Source organism: Triticum aestivum, chromosome 3B, assembly GCF_018294505.1.
Source record: "Triticum aestivum cultivar Chinese Spring chromosome 3B, IWGSC CS RefSeq v2.1, whole genome shotgun sequence".
In the NCBI taxonomy this organism is placed as follows: Eukaryota; Viridiplantae; Streptophyta; class Magnoliopsida; order Poales; family Poaceae; genus Triticum; species Triticum aestivum.
Genome location: NC_057801.1, coordinates 75,267,890 through 75,292,652, shown reverse-complemented (window position 1 = coordinate 75,292,652; position 24,763 = coordinate 75,267,890). Strand labels below are relative to the sequence as shown.

The 24,763-nt window shown below is 47.6% G+C and overlaps 1 protein-coding gene across 1 annotated transcript; it reads right to left on the bottom strand.

Moving 5' to 3' along the window:
• Window positions 1-4,550: 4,550 nt before the first annotated feature.
• On the bottom strand, window positions 4,551-10,993 carry LOC123064847 (putative receptor-like protein kinase At4g00960). The gene is made up of 7 exons (XM_044488252.1): window positions 10,667-10,993; window positions 7,968-8,229; window positions 7,628-7,856; window positions 6,607-6,754; window positions 6,324-6,500; window positions 5,272-5,341; window positions 4,551-5,083 (listed from the first exon to the last, which is right to left on the bottom strand). The coding sequence occupies exons 1-7, from the start codon at window positions 10,898-10,900 to the stop codon at window positions 4,551-4,553; spliced, it is 1,653 nt and encodes a 550-aa protein (XP_044344187.1). The 5' UTR covers window positions 10,901-10,993.
• Between the last annotated feature and the right edge of the window lie 13,770 nt (window positions 10,994-24,763).

Here is a 24,763-nt window from a genome sequence, read left to right as displayed (position 1 = left end):
CGGAGTGACAGCTCCTAGTCGCCAGCCGAATCACGGAGGAATGCATCCCAATCATCGTCAGATCCATCACCTCCACCCTTGTCGACATGGTTGCCGGAGAGGACATGGGAATTGGATGGGAGTGGAAGGAGAATAAACAGAGAACACCGCGAGAGAGTGTAGTGAGCTAGGGTTTGCTCCCGATGTTGAATTTACTGGAGTTGGGGTGAGCCATAGTGGGCCGGGATGACGTGACGGATGCGCCCGAGCCTCCTCATATCTGCTCTAGATTTGAGCTGAATATGAGGGATGCCGGACAACCTGGGTGTTTAGGGCCGGTTTTAGGTGCCCGGCTGGCTCAACTTTTTTTACCACTCAATGACCGATCCGTTCGCCCGGACGTTTAAGACCGGCTAGAGGCGCCCAACAGTAGATGCTCTCAGAGAGATTTGAGACCTCCCCGAGGAGGAATTACTAATTCAGGGTGGTCATGGGTGGTTCGTCCTTTTATTAAAAAAGATCAACGAGGGCCATCAATCTAAATTGTTGATTTTCTTATGTAGGGCCTGATATTTGAGGAACAATGCAATTTCTGGTGATGGAAAGGCCTCTGTAAGGGCTTCGGTCATCTTGCTGGATAATATGTGAATGAGCTTTAGGGCATCTTCAAGGTAGACCCGTAAACCCCCCGCAACCATCCGGACCACACTGTCCGGACCGCGGAAGCGATCCAACGCGGCCTTGTATCGACCCGCGAGGCGGAACGGACGTGATTTCTACCGCAAAAAGGAGACAAAAGTGGGGGAGGTATGCGGGAGTCAAGACACACGAAACATACGAATCCGACACCACATGCCCATCCAAAACCCTTTCCGGACCCCGCGACTCCATCCTCCCCATTTTCTCTTCTTCCTTCTTTCTCTTTTGCCGTCGCGGCAGCTCCACTACCTTGGCCATGACACCACACCCCTGCCGGAAATTTGCGTCCCCGTCACCTCCAGCAATCCAGCAGGGCTTCCTGCCGCTTCTCCGCCGTCTCCGTTCAACCCCTTGTCCTCCGACGGCCCCGCCAGGTACCATCCTCTACCATCCCCGACAACTGGTCGATGAATCGCCGGAGCTAAAAATAGCTATCCTTTCTTGTTTGTAGCAATGAATTTCGATTTGGAGTACATATACGAGCAGTATGTTGAGTCCTCCGATGAGACGACAATGATGCAGGCGGTCCTTGAAGACGCGGAGCGTGCGGAGGATCATGTTCTCAATTTCAAGGGTTCGATCAAGGGTCATCGCGTGCTCAACCGCAACAGGGCACGGAGGCATTTGACACTGATGGCCGACTACTTTGCCCCAAATGCACTCTTCACTGACCATTTTTGCCAGCGTTTTCGGATGCGCAAGACCGTCTTAGATCGTTTGTACCATGGCATACGGTCGTACGATGACTACTTCATCGTGGAGAAGGACGTTGTGGGAACGATTGGCTTCTCTAGTTACCAGAAGTGCACATGCACACTCTAGATGCTTGCATATGGCACGGTCGTTGGTTCGTGGTACGAGTACCTACGGATGTCTGAGAGTACATGTGAAGATGCCATGGTCAGGCTTGCAACTGCCGTGGTCGAGGTGTTCGGGCCTCGGTACCTGTGAGAGTCAACTGTGGCAGACGCCAAGAGGCTTCTGGCAATCTCAGAAGCAAGAGTGTGGCCAGGTTTGCTTAGGTCTCTTGACTGCATGCATTGTAAATGGAAGAACTGCTCGAAGGCTTTACAAGGGCAATATCAGGGTCATGTTAAGAAGCCCACCAGTATTCTTGAAGCAGTTGCATGCATCATAGGATCTTTGGATTTGGCACGCTTTTTTGGCATGCCCAGGTCTCACATGACATCAATGTGTTGCAACGATCGCCGTTATTTGCGAGGCTGATTGAAGGGAAAGCTCCTCCTTGCCACTATACTGTCAATGGGCATGAGTACAACATGCGCTACTATCTGGTTATTGGAGTTCTGCAGGCTCGTTTTGCAGTTGTTCGTGGACCTGCAAAACAATGGGATCCGAAGACCTTGTGGGAGGTGATGACATGTTGTGTGATCATCCACAACATGATCGTCGAGAATGAGGGTGACGATGTTGCCACGGCTCTGGAATTTGAGAACATGGGTGATCCTATCCAACTTCCGCACCAGAATCCAGCACATTTGAGGAGTTTATACAAATGCACACGAGCAGCTCAAGGAGAATCTGATTGAGCATTAGTGGGCGGTGAAAGAGGACAACAACATTGGGATGTAAAATATTTGAACTTTTTAAAATTTGAACTAGTGTTGCATGCGGCTATTTGAACTTCTGTGCCCTTTGCATGCGGCTACTTGATCATGCGGACTAAAAAAAATCCGAAAGGCAGGATGTATGTGGCTATAGTTGGATGACTATCTCCTGCATCCGTGTCCGTGGACGATGTGGGAGGTTTTTTGTGGGTTACCACTGGAGATGCCCTTGCTGGCATGAGAAGGGACTCATATCTATCGTGTACGGACAAATGTAAGTCCATTGTTAACCAGACTTCATTTTTTGCCCTTCTCGTCCTCAGGTGTGTGCGGGAGGTGCTTCCGGTAAGAATTGTTAAGCTAAATGTTGAAGCAAGCTACCTGGCTGATGATCTTTGTGCAAGCATTGGTATTGTGCCGAGAGATCATAGAGGTGTGGTCATTCTGTCTTCCTGGGACTTCCACCGTTTCCGTTCAAGTGTGGAGGAAGGAGAGCTTCAATCTTGCCTCACGGTTCTTCATATTGATTTGGCTCTACAAAATCCCATCATTATGGATATGGACTGTCTATTCATGAAGAACTACTTGTCTAATCATGTCTTGGAAATATCAGCCTTTGTGGACTTGAAGAAAGAGGCGTTAGGAAATTTTCTCCAAGGATGATCAATAGAGATGAAAATGAGGTAGCGCATGAAATTGCTAAATTCTGAATGACATCCAGACCGGACGGGTTTTTTTTGTTGGACGGTCTAGCATTTAGTGATGATCTGTTCCGCGTGACTTATTTTGTAACAAATGATAGTATGACTCTCGGTTAATTTAGCATCGAATTAAACTTTGCGAAACCTCAAATTAATAATGAGGAGAAAAAAAACCACCCAAACCGTCGGTCGATTCAAGTGCCAAATCATCCCGGCCATTAAGACATCTTTCGCTACCGAAAAAGTGGATCGCCCCCGCGTTGGGCTGCCGGGGTCACCGTCTTCTCTCTTCCTCCCCCCCCCCCCCCCCCCCCCCCCCCCCCGCCACCGCCGGAGGACGCCGCCAGGCTAAGCCCGGGCGGCCGACGGTGGTGGCGGAAACTCCTCCCTTCCCCGCGTCAGTTGGTCTCGCGGAACCTCCTGGCGCGTTGAGGCGTCACCAAGACCTGCGCCAGGGCGGCGCTCGGCTGACTCCCGGCGTTGGCTTCGGCGCCGGCCTGGGTCTCGCTTCGGTCCTCGTGGAGAACTCTGGACCTAGGACGGTGGCCCCGTTAGGCGTGGCAGCAGTGCTCGCGGGTGGTAGATGGACGGCTGCTTGACCGCGTGGGTGGTGTGTCGCTGGTGGATCTCCTTCCCGTTGCAGCCTCTCTCCCGCTGCATTTGATGGCTTTTGCAGTCTCGGTCGTCTGCCTCGGTGCGTTGGCGTGGGCTTATAGAGGTGGCTTCTGATCGGAGGAAACTCTAGCTGGCTCATTCATCTGGACGGTGGCGACAGCCAAGGTCACCGCTCTCCTCCTTGCAGGTACCGTCGAGGTCCCTCCCGTCCACCCCGAACCCATGCTCGGGTGAAGACCCAAAATCTCCTCAGATTGGGGGGCGGCGGCGGCACTACGTGTGTCGTGCCCTTCTTGGAGGCGTCGCATGGCCTGTGTTTGGGTGCCTTGTTAGAGGAACTGCGCGTGGGGCAGATGGGACCAGTGGCAGCAGGTGGTGTTCGCGAAGATGGAGCGGCGTGGCATCTGGCACGTCGACAACAGCGGGTCTCGGCGGCAAGGGGCAGCGGGGTGTCGGCAGTGGACGCATGTTGATGGATGAATGCAGCTGGATGGTGGCGTTTTCTGGCGTCATGGTGGCATCGACACTAGTTGGGGCTGACAAGGCTTATGTATTGATCTCTCCTGAAGATGGGACGGCGGAAGATGGTGGCGACGGATTTTAAAGCGTGCACATGCGGTGCGATGGACCGTTTGTGCCCCAGACCCGGCGGTGCGGCTTGGTTGTGGCCCCTGGTTCTAGATGCTGGGCTTGGTGTGAGGTCAAGGCAGGCGGTCCCGACCATGTGCATCCCCCTTCATTAAGTTGATAGGAGTAGCGACAAATATTGCTAGCAAGGTGGCTTCAGACTTATTGATGTATCATTTTATAAGTTTTTGATGAATAATTAATAAAATGATTGTATGCATCGCCCAGATGCAGAGGCCGGGGGTCATCCTTCTTTTAAGAAAACAAAAAGATGGTAAGATGTCATATACTCCAACAAGAATAGGCAGTAAGTAGAGTTTTGTTTCATCAACCAGAGTCAAAAGAGACATCACCGACTAGCTTAATTAGTTACCTGATCAGACGACGACGCCCCTTGAGCTGGTTGATCACAAATAGCCCTCAGCGTCAGCTCGTGCACCTCTTCGCCGGCCTGCTTGGCCTTCTCAAAGAGCTTGTGGTACTTGACGGAGACGGAATCTTTGTCGTGATCGCGGGGGTCGTATTGGCTCACTAAGGTGGTGTACAGTGTAAAGTAGTCGCCGCCGCTGTCTGATGACGATGTCACTGGTGGCTGCTTGGGCATTGTGAGACTGAGAGTGTAGATGCACCTTGGAGGTACAATGCCGCAGAGCGGCTTCCTTGTCAAGTACTTCTTCGGAGTCTTGGCCACAAGCATGAATGCGACGCGGTCGTTTTCCTTGTTGTTTAGTTGCAGCGAGCAGGAGATCATGGCCTTCTTTCTTGGTAGTACTTCCAACGACGACATGAATGGGAAGCAGAGCTCCCGGGGTTGGACGTGAAGCAGCTCCGTGTGTTCTGAATCAAGCAGCTCCAAGTCTGGCCCATTTTCTGATTGCGGGATGAAGCTGGTTTCTGTTTCTCATAACACAATACAATAAGTAGTTTTAATAAGAATCCAATAACCTGATTTTATGTCACATAATTCGCATATTAGTGAAGTAGTTCTTGGTTATATTGGTAGTATCATCTTAAGCAATCAAAATACGCTGCGTTATATTTTGAAACAGATGAATTAGCAGCTAGCTAACGCAAGCACTAACCTGAAGAAGGTGTGGTGATATTGTTGATATCTGAAGAAAGAGTGGATGAATCTCCATCATCTTCATAGAACTATAAATCGATGAAAAGGATAATAATTAGTGAATGTGTATGTGATTTCACGTTCTCGTTATCACGTTATGTATATTAGAAGTGGAATATAACTATAACCTTTGCTAGAAAGCCATATCTAAAATTTAAATGTAACCATCACGGAATCTTTATTTACCACAAAATATTGTATCAAGATAAAATGCATGGCATCAAACGTAGTAAATCATAAAGTATAATCTAGCGATGAAGAAGAATCAATTAGTAGGGTTCGAAATGAAATTATACAACAAATGCGCAATGAAATGGTATTTGATTCCAGGGATTGACTCAATGAACTCCATATGCGAGATTTATGAATGGTTTGGATCGGTATTATGCAATCATTTTGTATCTCTTATATTGCTAGAGAAAACTAGGAAATGCTAAGTGGGTGGTATACATATCTTAGGCCGACCAACAAGGAGTCCTTATGACGTGCTAATGGTTTGGCCTCAAATAGGTTATATGGGTTAGTTGAGATACGGGTGCAGAATCATAACTCTAATGTACACTACTTCGGGCACAAGGCCAGGCCGCCGCCCCACGCTTCACCACCTTCTTCATTATCCGCACCAAGTATAATAGTAACAACATGTATACATCGACATATACGCAATGATAAAATATACTTCCTACGTTCCAAAATATAGTGCTTCCTTCATTCGCGTGCTTCAACTTTGACCATAAATTTAACCAACGAGACCGAGTGCGACGGGAGCAAAAGTTATACCAGTGAATTCGTATTCAAATGAAGTTTTCAATTATTATTTTTTTCTCCCGCCGCAGTCGGTCTTATTGGTTAAATTTATGGTCAAAATTAGACCTCGAGAAGCGCGAGCGAACTATATTTTAAAATGGAGGGAGTAACATTTATTAGAAAATGAATTGTAATCCTTATTATAATTTTCTAACAAATTTAGGAAATTTCCTAATATATAGTTTGTGTCCCTGGGTAACCTACCATTGTGTCCGTCTCTTTCAAACAAGCAACAATATGTTTTATAGTAGGCCTTTCTTGTCGGTTTGACTTCAAGCAATCTAGTGCTATCTCAATGCATCTTTTCACCTGATTGCAATATGCTTCAAGTTTGTGACTCGGTATCGTTGCACTTAGCCTATCTTTCCAACTTTCATGTACCTCCAATATTGGAATTAATGTTAGAATGATTACACAAAGGTCAAACATAACACAATTAATATCGATACTGGGATAAAAAAGACACATAGGAAGAAGTTATTCTTACAAGCTTGATAGATTTCCGGGCTGTCATCTCGACAATAGAATTGTAGTTCTGTCCGACCATTATTTTTACAATGATTACACCCAAACTAAATATGTCAAACTCTTTTGATATAATTTGATGCTTTATGTATTCTGGTGGCCAATATCCCCTGCGTGCCACGAATGGTAGAAATTGGTACTTAGCAAACAAAGTAGTGATACATAAAATACAATAGTATATATATGGCAAAACATGTATAATTTAGGTAGCAGAAGTATATTAGTGCTTATTACAAATTGTTGATTACTTGACTAAAATCCTACGACACGATGCATAACTGACACCGGTAGACAGTATGTGCTACCGAACTTTAGAGGGAGATTGGGCTGATCGATGGGCCTTACATTTTCTAAATTTAATATTTTTTCCGGAAATATGCGTCCAGGCTGATAGACTTTGGATCGGATAGGCTTAGGGATCCTGGTGGTCCTACCTTCACCTTGTGGCTCGAGGAGCTCCCGGTGCCGGCCATGGCGATGATGGCCTGTTGTGATGGCAGAGAGTAGTGGGCGAAGTGGTGGCGGCGCTTCCCGTCAGCACTGCACTAACCCTAGATCGGTAGGGGATTAGGTGGGGTGTACGGCGCTGGACGAACCTTGTCATGCGAGCCGCCGGCCCCAACCTCTTTATATAGTGCAGGTGACAGGGGCCCGTCACCCATAGTGGGTTGAGCACCCCCGATCAGGGCGCGGATCTAAGGGCCCGGTGGGCCGTTGGGCCCACACGATGGAGATCATCCTAACACAGGCAACTTAAAAAGGCTGATGGATGGGTCAAACGATGTTGAAGCCCAAGGTGTGAAAGTGGATGAATATGGAAATATGGCAGAGTCATGTTCAAAACCATAATAATAGTATATGTTGTGAACGATTCATCTTTTATCTTAATATTTGTCACTTTTTCAGAATAAAAAGGATCAAAAGACATCAACACTCATGTCAAATTTATACAATGAGGAAAAATACATGTCAGTTGTACTTACATTGTACCTATGACACTCATTGTCTTTTTTGTGTTCTCTTCACCGAAGAGCTTTGATATTCCAAAATCTGCGATTTTCGCTTCCATATTCTTATTTAGCAATATATTCTCAGGTTTCAAGTCGAGATGCATTATTGGATTCTCTATTTCCAAGCGAAGATATGCTAGACCCTCACAAACACCTCTGATTATTTTGTAGCGCTCAGGCCAGCCAAGTCCTGTGTATTGATCTGCAATACAGAAAAGAAAAGGAGTATGATATTAAAAATATAATCTAAAGAATATATTTTTTCACTTGCTAAGTAAAGTACATGTGAAGAAGTGAGCACCAACTTAATTACCACTAATAAACTTGTTTAGGCCACCATTGTGTACATACTCGAAGCAGAGTGCGGTACGCACACGTCCGGCAGTAATTTGTTGTCCTTGAAACTCTGCAGGTTCTTCCACTATTTCATTGCAGAACGCCACTAGCTCTACAATATTTGGATGCTTGAGCCCCCTAAGATTGTCAAATTCTTTCTGAAATTCCACATCATCCAGTCCTCCAGAAATGTTGCGTAATACCTTCACGGCAATCTCTGCACCATCTGCATACACGCCCTGTCCGGTATCTCTTGTTAACACTCAACACTCTTATTGTTCTAGCACTGTCGGAAATTCGGAATTGAAGAAAGTAGAAATTTGAACGTACACTATGGCTTAGCTTCTATTTATGTATATGTTGCCTAATAATATGGTACTGTACTAACGAATACTACTATAACCCAATAATATGTGTCTTTGTGATGTATCTGTTGATATCAATTCCATGAGTGAAAATTAACAGTTCTAAGTTATTTTTGTTCGGCGGGAAGAGTTCAAATGAGTTAACATCGTGCATTTTGGAATGATGGCTATTCATATGATTAATACTTTTTTTGCGAAAAATATGGTTAGTACATGATGCACCAAATTTGTGATGACACTATCTACTTAGATCTGACGTATGGGGGTCTCCAGTTTCACTAATACCGTAAGTACTAGCACAATTCTATTTGAAAGATATAAAAAACAAAATGGTGAAAAGTTCTTAATTTTTCATCACTACAAACTTCATTGTTTAAGTCTTCCAACTACAATGAATGTCACTCGTCAGCTGTCGCGTATATTATATTTTATTAATAATTTCTAAAGCATGTGTATATAGTTTCTAGAGAATTTGCGTCGGCAAATTAAGTTAAGTCAGGATATTTAAACATCTCAACTGAAATGGACCTTGATAAGTGTCACACGTGTGGCTCGAACATATGAAAACTCCCAACATTTCTTATGGCAAGTTTACTGACGCGAGGATGGCAACTTTACTTGAGCATGGCACCTTCCTTTTTGGATGGCAAGTTCCAGTTATTTTTTTTGTGGGTTTGTTTTTTCGGATGGCAACTTTAGTTGTAAAAAACGTCAAAGCCGAATTGCTTCGTGCCACACAGGTGGCACTTATCATTTGGGCCCTCGTTACCAGAACCTGGATTTGGTCCCTCATCCCTCGTCTCGCTCTCGCGGGCGGCAGCGGGGGAACCATAGCCCCCACCCCGCGCCCACCTCCTACACCATCCCCTCCCCTCGCCGCCGCCCGGCATGCGGCGGTGCGACGGAGTCTTGATGCTGATGCGGCGAGGGCGCATCGGACGGCGCGAGCGGCCGGCCAGGCCGTGGCGGCTGCGCGCGGGGTTGGTTTCGGGGTGTCGGCGCGGGCACGGATCCATCGCGGATCTGGTCCTGCGGGTGCGGTCTCGGGCCTCCCCTGCTCGGCCGACGGGTCTCGGTGGTGGGACTTCTCTTGCTGAGATCTGACAGCGGTGACCTGGATCATCTAGATCCCGGCAGGGATGGCGGCGACCCGTGCACGAGAGATGGAGGTCTTCGATGAGATCCGGGTGAAAACTTGCTATTGGCTATTGCCAAGGCCGGCGATGTCGACGCTGTCTGCATCATTCCCTTCCTGAAGGCATCGATGTGGATAAGTTCAAGGCCACTCTCTGCTACCTCCGGGGGAAACCCTAGATCAGTAGATCGAATGACGGTGACTGTCTGGTGTCGTTTCCCCCTTGGGGGCATCATTCTGGGAGGTGCACACGGGCTCGAGGGACCGGAGGATGGCGACTTTGGTGGAGCGTTGCTTAATCTTACACACTGATGGTGTCGGATCTCGGCGGCGTGGTGCTGTGTGAAGACTCGGCGTCTGATGCGCGGAGATGGACTCGCGCAGGAGGAGGAAGTTGTCTGGCGTCATGGTGGTGTTGATGGCAGAGAGGCCTGGCAAGGTCGGTGCTTCAGTTCTGCTCAGAGGATGGACAGAGGGATGATGGATTTGACGGCCCTTGCAGCGTGTGGTGCTCATTGGGGGTGTGCCAAACCGGTGTGGGACCCAATCCAGGTAGTGGTTTGGATGGGACACCCAGCTTTAGATGTTAGGCTTTGGTGCGATGTCTGTTTGGTATTAGGTACGGACATTCGGCACGTCTTCATCAAGGGGATAGGAGTAGCAACGGTGTTGCCAAGATGGTGGCTTCAGACTTATTGATGTATCACCTTGTATAATCTTTGCGAACAATCAATAATATGGCTGCATGCATCGTTCAGATGGAGAGGCCGGGGGTACATCCTCCTTAAAAAAAAATCTCATATGCATACTGCATATGTGTTCTGCGCATCACATATGAGCTTGCGTAATTGTCTACATGCACCGCGAGCCACCTTTTTATCTTAAAGATGAATCATTTATAAGCATCATGACACTTCTACAGTCGATCTAATGTCGCAAGGAAGAAAAATCCTGACCAGTGGACACAGAGTACGGTAGGCATGTATGTATGAGCTGGCTCATGAGATTGATCGCACGGTGTATGTTAGATATCGCTTTTCTGTTGTTGTTAGATTAGATGTTTTTTGTAGGGGTTAACATGGAGCTTCAAGAATAACCTTATTAGTGCTGTACAAAAGACTGCTAGGTTGGCCATGAAAACCCAATTCAGAGAAGAAAACAAGATTTTATTCATACCTTATAAACTATTCCGAATGTACCACGCCCAAGCTCCTCGCTGAAATCCTTTGTAATCAGTTTTATCAACTCGTACGGTAGCTCACTTGGCTCGTTGCCTGAGCGTTGTGCCGTGTTCTCCATGCTACTGCTCAGAGCCCGATTTACACCTCGGGCAACTCTGGCTGCAGCCGGGGGCCTATGCCCAAGAGCCCAGTTTTTAATCCTTGGAAAATAAGAAAAAAGATGATTCATAAAGAAATAAATGTAGAGTGGAGTAATTAAGGCAGGATGAGAAGATCCAGCCCTGGGCGTGAGTGATTTCTGGATTCACCCCTGCTGCTCCTTCTGGTACAATAAAATCCTCTTGCGTAAGAACGAGTATGTATATGATTCCCTTACATACAGTTAATAAGCCTTGAAAACTAAGTTAAAATCGAGCAACTTGTATCATTTTTTTTCTCAATCACTCGGTTTTGCAACAATATTTTGGCGTATGATAACAGTTACCAACATAATAAAAAGAGATATATAAACATAATTTTGTGAAGAAATCACATTCCATAAACCTAGTATGGAACAGAATGGCAAATAATCAATGAATACTTGCGCTAATTAAACACAACTGTGGTGTATTTTACAGAGATATATATAGACTTTATATGGCTGAAAATAGAACATCTGTATCGTAAAGGCACTTTACCTGGAGAAAAGGAGGAGAACAGCCGGAGTGAGACGGGGGGGATGGGAGTGGATGAGCAGCGTTGTTGCGGACCCTTTAACGAGAAGGGGGTGATCAAGAAGGATCGAGTCAATATATGATTTGGGATATATTTTAATTATTAAGTTGCAAGACCGTCATTTATTTCTTCTAGTCAATTATCCCCCCCCCCCCCCCCCCCCCCCTCCTCTCTCAAAAAAAATTATGGCCGGCCGGCCTGATCCCTTGTATTAGTTCAATTAAAGTCAATAGTCTTTTTTCCCTCTTCTTTTATAGGAATAGAATACATCACAAACAAACTTACGCGTCATCCCTAAAAAAGTAGTAACGCGTCATCTTGCGCGTACCGGTTTGATGTGGGGAACGTCATGTGCTGACTAACAGCAAGAGATCGATTAGTATTGAGATGCTAGCTATACTTGCCCTATTTTACTGCAAATAGAGCCTTGGGTCAGTGGTTAGACATCACAACCACCCGGGTTCATTTCTCATAATTGACGCGTGATCACACTATACATCGAATATCCGTAGCCCCCTCCCCCCCTCCCCCGACTCGGGCTCTCGCGATCGCGTCGCCCCCGCAGGCGACCGGCCGCGCCCCGTATCCTCCTCCGCCAGCTCTCCCTCATTCCCTCCTCCCCAGCGCCTTCGTCGGCGTTCGCCGTCGTACCTGGCCCGGGCGACGCTGGTGGCGGCGGCCCCGGCCATTCCCCTCTTAGTTGCTCTCCGGTGCGGGGCGGAGGGCGCCAGGGGGTGCTCCCTAGGCGGCGGCGGTCTGACGTGGCGGCGGGGCTTCCTAGCGCGGCGCGGGAGATCGACTGGATGGCGGCATCGCCGTTGGCGGCGGGGTGGCGCGGCGGCGCGGCTAGGCGGCGCCCCCTCGGCTCAGATATGGGCCCTTTGGGCCCCATCTGGGTCTGGGCGGGCTGACGGCGGGGCGGGTCGTCGGCCTGGCCTCCAGGAGGCGGGGGAGCGGCGATGGGCGTTGGGGGCTGGCGGTGCTGGCGGCGCACTACTGCAGCGTGGCCGGCGGGGCTTAGCGGGCCCGATTCGGGCCTGGCTGGGCCAGGAGTGGCCTGGTATGCCCTGCTGCTGCGTCCGAATGGCGACCGCGACGGTGCCGGAGGCACGAGCTTCTTGCACGACGGCAGAGGAGGTGGTTCCCTCCCGCGCGGCTACGGCGCTGCTGCTCCCGTCGACCAACGCCTCCTCTCCTCGCTCTCTTGGCCTCGTGGTGGTGATCTCAGTGAGGCGGCGTGGGTGGTGTTGCGTCCGTGGTGACGCATGCTGGTGGGCGGCGGGCTGGCTGGTTGGCTCCTATCCGGTTGGGCGATGTGGTTTGGAGTTGGGAGAAATCCTTTCCGGGTCTTCTAGCTACGATGCGGTGATGCCTGCGGGTGCCACCATTCCTTCCTGGAGGGTGTCGGTGGTCTTCATTCCCCTCTACCCTCCGTGTGTCGGGGGAAACCCTAGGACACATCTGGGCAGCAGCGTCGTCGGCGTCGCATTCCTTCCTGGAGGTGCTGCTTGGTACGCGGAGGATCGGAGCCTAGGATCGTGGTGGGTAAATTTCGGAGGGCGCAGTTGTAATGGGTCATCCGCGCTTTGTCGAGCTGCCGGTGTTGGCATTGTTTCTTATTCTTTTTCTTTGGCTTGTTGTGCTGCTCACCCCAGCGTATGCTCTGTGTTCGGTGTTGGTGCTTTGGAATACAAAGCAGGGGGGGCTTTTTTCGATAATATTGAGATAAAAATCAGCATGGTACTAATGCCAAAATGTTTGTGTTCATCCCTAATTGATGTAGAGGCCGATAGAAGTGAAATTCTCTCTCAACTTTAAAGACCGACAAGTCTCAAACAAACCACCCCCGCACCACTCTCACATGGGAAGGCTAGCCGCCACAACTTGCTACCACTCATGTCGTCCGGATCCCCTAGCCGCCATAAGAGGAAGCGGCTCTAAGCTCGTGCCACGACCGATGCGGAGAGGATATCTCTCGCTGCACGCGATGCCTTTTTCCCTGATGGTTCTTCAAGCTGTAGCGGCCGTACATGGGCCAAACTCCTCCCTCGAGTTGTGGTTCCTAGGCAACGACAAGGCATGTGGATAGTGGTGTCCTGTCCCGACGTCTCTACTCTCGGTGGCGTGCAATCCAGGCGTTGTCCGGTGTCGTGCCCCTGCTCAAGTTGCTCGGCATGGCGGCGTCCCAGTCATTGATGACCCTTCATGTGGTGGCCAAATGTGGCTTCCCGAAGCTGTTGCACAGCCCATCCCTTGATCTGGAATTGCATATCTATCTGGGTGGGGCTCTTGGCTAGATGGGACTAGACTGCGTCTACCAGTGACATGCCCATGCTCTAGTTTCTTGGTATGGCCGCCTCGCAGCTTTGAAGGTCCTCCCGGTGGTGGCCCGACTAGTGACCATGTTGGGCTACGCCTCTCCCGATCGGTAGTTCCTGATCCGACGGACATGGGTCCCTATGATCCTGTTGTGGGTCTTTTCTGTAGCGAGGAGGATAGAATGGGTGGTGGTTCAGGCGGACCAGCCAACCTACAGGCTTGGGAGTCAACATAGATGGTGTAAGCTTAGATCGAACACGGTCCGGGCCGATGACAGTAGTACCCGCAAGAGTCGTTACCGTGATGAAGGTGTCATTGATGTCGTTCTCTTCTCCCATCCCTATTGCACTAGGGGAAACCCTAGGCTCGTAATCCCTCAAACCAGACGAGGACATCACTTCTGTTATCATTTTGGAGTTGGTCTGGTTGAGGCATTAGTGGTATGCACCGCATTTGTTGCTTTCCTGTCTTTCCGGTGCATAGATGTGAGTGGATGAGGCGTGGAAGTGGCGTGTTAGGCGGCAACTACGATCTATCATGGCGGTGTGGCATGGTGGACATGATTCATGTCGGCGGTGTTGGCGAGGCCAAGGATGCGGATGGCCAGACCATGACGGAGCTAGTCACGACAGATTGTGGCCATGGCAGTGCGATGTCGGCTCCTGGTGTATCATGTGGAGACCGGTGGCCATGCCAAGATTAACCACCGACGTACATTCATGACGAAGGCGTGGGATTGCCAAAGCGTACTAATGTGAGATTTTGGCGGTGCGGTTCCCTCTCACCAATTAATCTGCGACCATCGTCGCATGGGCATTGTTGGTCCTCATCTTTGTGGATAACTCTTGGTGGTCAGGATAATTGCTTGGTGATGCACGGTTTTCTGTTTCTGTGCCCATATCCAAATCGTGGCGCCTACATCTTTAATGTGTCAGCAGCAATTCAATGCAGATCATTGTTGTTCTTTTTTTAATTTCTTTTACTTTCTCCTCTGCATATGCTTAGCTTCGGTTTTGTATGACTTTGCTCTTTTTTTCTATAAATGGTTGATTCTATTAGTTTAAATGGAGCATCAGGAGGATACAAACACAATGAGCACACATTTGGCCTATCCATAGTTAGGGTGCACACAACCATGACATTGCTCTTGGCTGACGTGATCCTTTATGTGCATGCATTGTTGTTTGTTGTGTGCATCATAGTTATACAGACCTCGGGTATGTGTTCATCGTCTTCTGTATGCCCTATATATTGCATTATGAGTCAATAAAGATGCCCTTTATTGGAAAAAAAACTTGATTATTACATATGAATGATCAACGTATTGCATAAAATAGTTTATAATGCAGATACCGTGTACAACATGCTAGAAAACATGGCTTTCTAGCTTATTTTTGTCTCGAGGATGGTTTTATATCTTTAGCTAGTAATATATATGAAGGTATTTACATTAGTAACACTGAGCTTTGGCTTTGGTTTTGTGGTACAGTCGCTCGGTAGAGGTGGCTCTGGAGGGATTTGGCTTTGTGATGGAGATCGATAGAGCCACGGTGAACCGCTGGGACATGTCCAGGTTTCGGATCAAACTATGGACCAACTGGTGACTAGCGCATTGGGGCCCGATCACCAGTTTCAGCCTGTTGCTGCCCATAGTGTTCCTAGCTCGTTGTACCCGACATGGTTGCCTTCCTCCTGCGGCTCCCTGCAGTTTCCATTCCCGGAAGCATGCCCTGTCTTGGCCAGGGAGGGCCGAACTCTGTCCCCCTAATCGGTTTTTCTCACCAGCTAGCTTGTCCCAACACAAATTCAGTGGGAGGCTCTGCATGGATTGGAACCTGTGCGTATCTCGCTGCAGATAAGGACGCGCAGTCCAAGACATCTGTGTGCGGCGCCATTGGAGGAGAGCTGCACTCGGGCTAGACGTGCTATGCGCAAGGAGGCTCGCCCTATGCGTCTGAGGTGGGGTCATGCCTGATTTCGAAACAAAGAGTTGACCAAGAGAATGGGATGGAGCTTGGGATTCGAGCCAACCCTCTGTTACAGGGACAACAGGATGCGGGGCCGATGAGTGCGTGCATGTAACATCTGAGCCACACAGAAGCAATGCCTCAGCTACCGGTTTGCAGGGAGCCGTTGGACTGATATCCCACTATTTGGCCCATGGGGATCCTGGGCTCTCTCCTCTTCTGCTCCCTCCTCTCCTACCGCTAGGTTCCCCATGCCTCCTTCCACACCCATGAACATGCAGAATGCGGCTCTCCAAGACATGGTATCCCATCTAAGGTTGCACATTGCGGCTCCACTATTGGCATTGCCAAACGTGTAGTGTGGTCATCGGTGTCACCTCTTTGTCCCAGGGGATCAACTACGTCAATCAGGCTGCCTCGCTGGAAAGGTTGCGGGTCTACCTTCTTCTTATGTGAAGAGGACCCTACCCATTGTGATGGCACGGCTGGGTTTTTGCACGTTGGAAGACGAGCCATCGGTGGCTCGCCTTGAGCAATATGCTATGTTTTTAGGGAAATGTTGTCTATCCACTACGTCAATGCGCTCAGCAAGCTGTTCTCGCTTTATATGCCGGTGTTAGAGGCGTGTTGCAATGGAGCACATCAATCATAATATCCTTGTGTGGAATGTGCGAGGTCTCAATGACCCGACTAGGGATGCGGTTGTGCGTAACATTGCATTGGAAGTGGGTGATGTTGTGGTATGTTTGCTGGATTCAAAGTTGGCCATGGTTAACAGTTACACCATCTCTTCATTGCTTTGCCTTAACTATGACAGTTTCGGGGCCCTTACTGCTAGTTGCACAACAGGAGGAATTACTGTGGCGTGGCAAGGCTCGAAGGCCTCTAACAACAATGTGTGGGTGGAAAGATTTGCGATCACGATCATGGTGCATTTCAAGGGGTCGGATTCATGGTATCTGTCCATGGTCTACGGTCCTAGTGTTGATCAATTGTGAACGCTATTTTTGGAGGAGATCTGCTTGATTCGCGTGGCCACCCTAGGCCTTTGGGCGATCGTGGGAGATTTCAATCTGATCCTTGATGCTGCAGACAAAAGCAGCGACAATATCAGCTGCAGTGGTCCACTTCTGAAGGCTGTTAGATGATCTTGAGCTTAAATAGCAACTGTTGATTGGTGCCGTTAGACATGGAGCAACGAACCGTTGACCCATGTTGAAACATATTGATAGATGGTTTGCATTTGCAGATTGGGATTTGGGCCATCCAAATTGCTTGCTTCAAGCCATGTCAATGTCATTATTAGATCATTGCCCCCCCCCCCCCCCCCCTTTCGATGGCCACCAATGTCTCATTATCGAGGAAGATCATTTTTTTCAAGCGTTTTGGCCCAAGATTATTAGTGGCTTCCATGAGGCAATGTTGAGGTGTTGGCTGTCAATATCCCAGGAGCTGACTAGCTGGAGCCATAGGAGGATTGGCAACATAAAGGAGCATCTCATGCTCACACATGAGGTTATTTTGCTGCTTGACCAAGCCATGGAGTCCCGCCGCCTGTCTGATACTAAAATATGGCTGCAGGTGAATCTCAAGAAGAGAGTTCTGGGCCTAGCTTCTCTGCAATGGATGATCACAAGATTACAGTTAAGATTAACATAACTAAATGAGGAAACATTTTCATGCAAGTGGTCGCCTTTAGAAGAATCACATTTTCATGCTTAAGTCTTGTGACCATGAGGAAACATTGCCAAAGGAATGCAAGGCATCATTGAAGAGAATTTCAGAAGAATTCTTGGCTCGCCGGCGCAGAGATCACACTCTCAACATGGAGAACCTTCACTTGCCACCGGTGGACACCAGGCATCTCGAACTTCCCCTCTCTGAGGAGGATATTTGGCGCACTGTTAATGTTCTCCCTATGGACAAGGCATCGGGCTCGGATAGGTTCTCGGGTCGTTTCTACCAGACATGTTGGCCAATCATTAAGGAGGCGGTCATGCATGCGGTTAAGTCCTTCAATTCAGCGAATGGGAGGGGTTTGCTCGCCTAAATGAAGCATACATTACTCTACTATCCATGACTTCAGAACGATGAGCTTGGTCCATAGTTTTGCCAGGATCTTGGCTAAGGCCATGTCCTTCTACTCGCTCCTCTACTGCCTGCTTTGGTGGCCCAAATCAGAGCGCATTCATTGACAGCCGGTTAATTCTAGACAATTTTATGCTAGTGCAGCACTCTATTCACAAGATGCATCGTCGCCGAGTTGGGTCGACTTTGGTTAAGATGGATGTGGCCAATGCTTTTGATTCCGTCGCTTGGCCGTTTTTGCTAGAAGTTTTGAGATTCAGAGGATTTGGGCCGCGTTGGATGGACAGATTGATGGTCCTTCTCTCTTTAGCGTCCACTAGGGTGATCATTAATGGTGGTGCACGCAGTTGCTTCCTCCATGCCCAGGGACTGCGACAGGGGTACCACCTCTCCCCTATGTTATTCATTGTCATCATGGACGTGCTCACGGTGATATTTGCACTGGCAGAGGCGGTACGTGTCTTTAGTGCTTTTGGGCCTTAGGGCATTCAGCACCGCCGATCTCTCTATGTGGACGATGCCATCCTCTCCATTCGGCCACTAAAGGGCGAGGTAGAAGCGGTGGTGGCACTGCTCAATTGCTTCAATGCGGCTTTGGGACTGCAACACAATGTTACCAATAGCTCTTTATCACCCATAAGATGCTCGGAGGAGGACCTTCAGATGATCCTGTCTGCGATGGGATGCCCGCAGAAGCAATTCCTGTCAGGTACTTGGGCCTTCCCTTGTCCTCTATGCTCTTACTACGCAGAGCTGCAGCTGCTGATTGATAATCTTAAACCACATCCCAACATGGAAGGCAAGGCTCGTGAAGCATGGCGGAAGGCTGATTTGGGTGAACCCCACCCTCACGACCACTATGGTATACCACATGGTCACCCTCGACCTCCTGCCATGGATTATCAAGTGCATGGGCAAGCTCCACCGCTTTTTCTTTTGGTGTGGGCAGGAGGAGGACAATGGTTGTTATTTGCTCATCACTTGGAATGGAGTTTGCACCCCAAAGAAGTTCGGGGGGTGGGGGTTAATTAGGCGTGCACAACCTTCACCTGCTCAACTTGGTTCTTCGAGTTAGGCGGTGTTGGTTCGAGCGCATGATGGCAGACAAGCCTTGGGCTGACCTCGAGTTCAACATTCTGAGGAAGGGGGGGGGGGGGGGGGGGAGGGGTAGCTCTATAGGGCAGGCCTGATGTGCTCACTCAGTAATGGGGATGCCATGTTTCATTGGGCGGACGGGTGGGTCCAGGGGCTAGGGATCGAACATCTTGCCCTGGATCTTCTTCAATTTGCCAACTCCAACTCCAAGCGACAATGCTTTGTGGTAGAGGCTCTCAACAATGATCTATTGGTTTGTGACTTCCGGGGCTCCGCCTCCATTTCGGCGATATCCCAACTTCTTCAGCTTTGGGAACTCGTCCATCAGGTTGAGCTCACGGACGTGCCTGACAAGCTCTCATGGCGGCTGACTACTAATGGTATGTACTCTGCGAGCTCGACCTACCATACCATGTTCCTTGGTCGGCCGTTCACCCCTTGCGCGGCCGAGCTGTGGAACTCCTGGGCTCCTTCGGACATGAAGGTTTTCTTATGGCTTGTGCTATGGGAGCGCCTTTGGATAGGGAATCGACTAGCATATCGATAGTTACATCACTATTCTCGCTGTGTGCTTTGCGAACATATTCTGGAAGATCATGGTCACATGCTGCTAAGCTGTAGTTTCTCGAGAGAGGTCTGGTTTGCCATGCTTCTCCCATGGCGCCTGCATAGATTCACCTGATGGGGCTTCAGAACCTGTAGGAGTGGTGGCCATAGGTGGCTAGGGCAGTGTAGCATAGACATAGGAGGGCGGTGAATTCATTGATCTCGGTTACGTTACACTTCATCTGGCTTCAGCGCAAGCGCAGACATCTTCACGCGCATTGAAGGTTGTCATTAAGGCTAGGAGAGAGTTGGATCTCTGGCAAAGGGCTCGCGGCACAGCGGTGGTTAGCGAGTAGTTGCCTCTCTTTCTTGATCATCATGCGGACTGTGGATGGACGACTTCCTCTTGTGTTGCCCATACCCATGTAAAGATTGTATGAACCTATTCTTCTCTCTTAATGAAAAGACGCACAAACCTCATGCGTGTTCTTGAAAAAAAGTTAGTAACATTGGAAGCAATATTCTTCGATTTGCTTTCTTAATTATTTAGTAAGATACTCTTGTCCCATGTCTCATGTTTCTACCCAAATAAACATGAGTGGAGGAATATTGCATTCAGTGTCCTCACAATTTTGCAGTACTCTCTCCTTTCCTATATTCAGGCTCAAATATGAAATCTCATCAATCATGGCAGATGATGAGTGGAGGAATGTGTCTCGTACTTTATAAAACTATCCAAATTAATTGTTGATGAGTAGACAGTGATGAGTTCCTTTTTAATTCCTGCATGCAAAGATTTAACTCCTTCAAATCTCAAAAAGAGATGAAGATAAGCACTTTAAGTCAAAAAAAAAACAAAAAAGTTAAAATATGCCCTCTAAACCGAAAAGGAGGGTGTACTCTCACGTATATGTATGCCTAGAGAAACTATTGGTCAAATTAAGCTGTAACCAGATGAATGCCTACACCGTTATCTTTACGGTGCCGAAGGGAGTACTTTTTTTTTTGGTAACCTATATAGATGACGCGTAAGTATTGTTGATCACTAATCTGCGGTTGGAGCAAAAAGTCATATAGACGATGGGTTGTTGGCTTGTCGCCTTGTTGGTGACATATAATCAACTGAAAGGTACGACTTCGTATACTCGTACCACCAATCAAGCAGTTACTGGTTGTCTGTATATAAAGAACTTGTAATGTTTAAAAACATCCACTTGTCTTATCTCCACGTCTCGTATGATTGGAAAGGTATTGCGACGGAGACGACGCGTGAAAATTAGATAGTAATTAAGTCGCAGTCGCCAATAAGAAAACATGTGTTGACTTTTAGAGATGGTTTCTTGTGTTGGCAAACAACGACTAGGAACCACCACTCAGATTTTTTTTTTCAAAAAAAAATCTATATACATACCTAATATTGAAAGAAGAAGGATTTTATAGTTCCTCATACAGTTTTCTTAGTTTCATACCATTTATGTTATACGGTCCTATTAGAGCGATTGTACGACCGACTCCTATTAGCGCGTGTATCACTTGTTACTTGGGCCCGACTCCTATTAGCGCGTGTATCACCTGTTACTTGGGCCTCAGCCCATCAAAGAGGTACACTACAGATGGCAGGTACTTTCATAGGGAGATCCTGTGTTGGATGATAAAGAGGGTTTGCCTTTCGAGAAAGGGGCTTGGCTATCTCCATCTCCATATGTCATAGGACGTATCAAATATATCTATCGATCTATACCGCATGGTGAGCAAACTAACCCCCACTCCAATCCAACTTCCATCCAGAGAGTCCCTGTTGGACGCTCAAGCAGATCCTATTTGACTCCCGCGGGCGTCAAAAGGACGTGGCTTCGCTCAATCCTGGACACCCGACGCCTACTTGGGCCGGCCCACTATCACGATGCTTTTTCTTCTTTTTCCCGTTTCTTTCATTTTCTTGTTTTTTCTGTTTCTATTTCTTTTCTTTTTCGTATTTTTTTCTTTTTGTTTCTTTTTCGTGTATTATTGTCGGGACCCGATCCTAAGTCGCACAGGTCTAGCATGTAACACATCATATCACTTTACGGCCACACGCACGGTATTCTCATGGCTGCAGCCTTACCTTGGCTGGGATCGTTTACGTCTTTTGGCTCACGTATATGATTGTGTAGCTAGCATCCATATGACAAGGAACCCGGGCCGACATGACTAGTCGTAAACCCAAGGTGGCACAAACTTACAGGGACAGGCATACATAACCCGGCAACGAACGTGCCGGTCATCAACATATGAACCCAAGTCGTAGCAAGCTACATGGACTTAAAGAGCACTCGTGACATTTCCCCAAAGGGATAGACACATGAACGAAGAAGGATACATGCCGGCCAGCCTAAGTGTTCCGGAGCAGTATGTAGCGAACTACTATGGCTCAGTGGAAGCACTAGGAGACATTTCCACATAAGGAAGGCTACCAAGAATTAACAACTAGGTGTCGGATCCCACAAATATCATTGCATTTCAAACATACACACAATATGCATGATATGTGTAGATACAACAATGACATCACAACATAAGTCTACAAACTCAAGTATTTATTTAGAAGGCTCTGGAGAGCCATATATAGCAGGTTATTACAAATAGGGGTCTCATGACCATACAGACAAGTCATAAAAACCAAGCGGAAGCATAAAACTTATCTGAGTACAGACAACAGAAAATATAGAGGGCTAGCAAGCCTGACTATCTACAAACCCTCCCAAGGGTGCAAGATCGTAGCTGTTAAGACAAGCTACTCATCGTCGTCGATGTCAAGCACTACAAAAAAATGCACTTCCGTGATGATACATGTTTGTCACAGCCCACCAAAATTGATGAACCATTCATCGAATCTGAGTGGATTCAAGCCATGCAAGATGAATTGCATCAATTCGAGCTCATCAATGTGTGGGAGCTTGTCAAGCGACCAGACCCACGCAAGCACAACATCATCGATACCAAATGGATCTACCACAACAAACAAGATGAAAATGGCCTTGTGGTGAGGAATAAGGCTCGTCTTGTAGCTATAGGCTACACACAGGTTGAAGGAATTGATTTCGACGAAACTTTGGCACCTATTGCTAGACTTGAAGCTATTCGTATATTGCTTGCTTACGCTAACCACCATAATATCATCTTACATCAAATGGATGTGAAAAGTGCATTCCTCAATGGTAAGCTTGAGGAAGAACTATATGTTGCTCAACCATCGGGTTTTGAGGATCCAAAATTTCCAAATCACGTCTATAGACTCAACAAGGCCCTCTATGGCCTCAAGCAAGCACCTCGGGTGTGGTATGGCACATTGAAGGAATTCCTCATGAAGAAAGGGTTCAAACCCGGATCACTTGACCCAACTCTTTTCACCAAAGCATATGATGATGAATTATTCGTGTGCCAAATATATGTTGATGATATTATCTTTGGCTGTACTAACCAGCGTTACAGTGAAGAATTTGCCTATATGATGAGTGAGGAATATCAAATGTCCCTGATGGGAGAGTTGAAATCTTCTTAGGTCTTCAAATTCGTCAACAACACAATGGCATATTCATATCTCAAGATTGCAAAGGCGTCAAAATCCCTATGCCCACAAATGGCCATCTATGCACCGATGAAAATGTTAAAGACTTCGATCAAAAGGTATAGCGCTCCATGATTGGATCTTTATTGTACCTATGTGCATCTAGGCCGGATATTGTGCTTAGTGTTTGCATGTGTGCCCGATTTCAAGCTACACCGAAGCAATCACGCCATAAGGCTGTGAAGCATATTCTTCGATATCTAGTTCACACTCCAACACTTGGATTATGGTATCCCATGGGCTCTTCCTTTGATCTCATTGGATATTCCGACTCTGACTATGCTGGTGATCGGGTGGACCGCAAGTCAACATCCGGCACATGTCATTTCCTCGGACGATCCTTGGTATGTTGGTCCTTGAAGAAGCAGAACTGCGTATCACGCTCTACTGCTGAAGCTGAGTGCATTGCTGCTGGATCCTGCTGTGCTTAATTGCTATGGACGAAGCAAACCATCAAGGACTATGGCATCAATGTAAAGAATGTGCCACTCTACTGCGAGAATGAGAGTGCTATCAAGATTGCACAACCCAGTTCAGCACTCGAGGACAAAGCACATCCAGATTCATCATCATTTTCTTCGTGACCATGTGTTGAAGGGTGACATCTCCATCGACCACGCAAATACTGAAGACCAGCTGGCCGATATCTTCACAAAGCCCTTGGATGAGAAGAGATTTAGCAAGTTGCGGTGTGAGCTAAATATCTTAAAATCTTCAAATGTTCTTTGAAAAGGACACACATCCTAACACTTATGCAAATTTGATGACTTAGATGTGCAACACACGAAGTAACATTTTTCTTCAATCAATGAAGACTAACCCTACGAGAAATTAATGAAAAATTTGATTCTCAGAACCCTACGAGAATTGTACGCGGTGTCTGAAATCATCATTCTTATACAGTGGGTTACGACACCAACCAAAGTTGAAAATCTTCAATTTGAGTTTTCCTTCATTTTTGAAATTCCTCAGTTGTTCAATTTCCTCAACTTTGCATTGTCTTCACTCTTTCCGTTGTTGCTTCATTGACTAAATATATACTTGAGTTTTATGTCCTCTACAACATTCACTTATGGCTAATTCTTAAAGTTGCTTTTTCTGCTAAGTGAATGTGATTGGACCCTTTCCCCCTCTATGCTAAACTCAACCCAGTCTGTTCACAATTTCTTTATGTGCGTTCTTCATTGACTAAATATATACTTGAGTTTTATGTCCTCTACAACATTCACTTCTCGCTAATTCTTCAAGTTGCTTTTTCTGCTAAGTGAATATGATCGGACCCTTTCCCCCTCTATGCTAAACTCAACCCAGTCTGTTCACAAATTCTTTATGTGTGTTCTATTTGAAACCTGTTCAAAATCTCCACTGTGTCCTTGTTAGCTGAAGAATTTGCAAACGAAGCATTAAAATTTTCTTATGTGAATTTTTGGCTTTTGCTGCTCAAACCATTCCACATCCCACGATAAGATTTATCTATTCACCCGCGATCTCACACGATCTCCACCACACTGTACGTGGGTGACACATGTCGCTAGGATGAGAAGGGTCGGGGGCACGTTTGTCCATTTTCCTCGAGCGAGCGGTTTTTCACCTCGTCTATAAATACCCATCACCCTCCTCAGACTGCATTTACCCCGCTCGAACTCACTCCCCTTGCTCGAGCTCTCAAGCCCTAGTGCCGCCGCTACTTTCATCATCGCCGGTGAGGAAGAGCTTCACTGCCTCGACCTCGTCGCCGTCGTACTCGCGCCGACCG

Excerpts from the sequence above, each read along its gene's own strand:
- LOC123064847 (XM_044488252.1), bottom strand. The coding sequence starts at position 10,900 with ATGAATCATCTTTTTTCTTATTTTCCAAGGATTAAAAACTGGGCTCTT. Across the intron at positions 8,230-10,666 it reads CATTCGGAATAGTTTATAAG|GGCGTGTATGCAGATGGTGC; the intron begins GTATGAATAAAA and ends GATACCGGACAG. Across the intron at positions 5,084-5,271 it reads TATCACCACACCTTCTTCAG|AAACCAGCTTCATCCCGCAA; the intron begins GTTAGTGCTTGC and ends TATGAGAAACAG.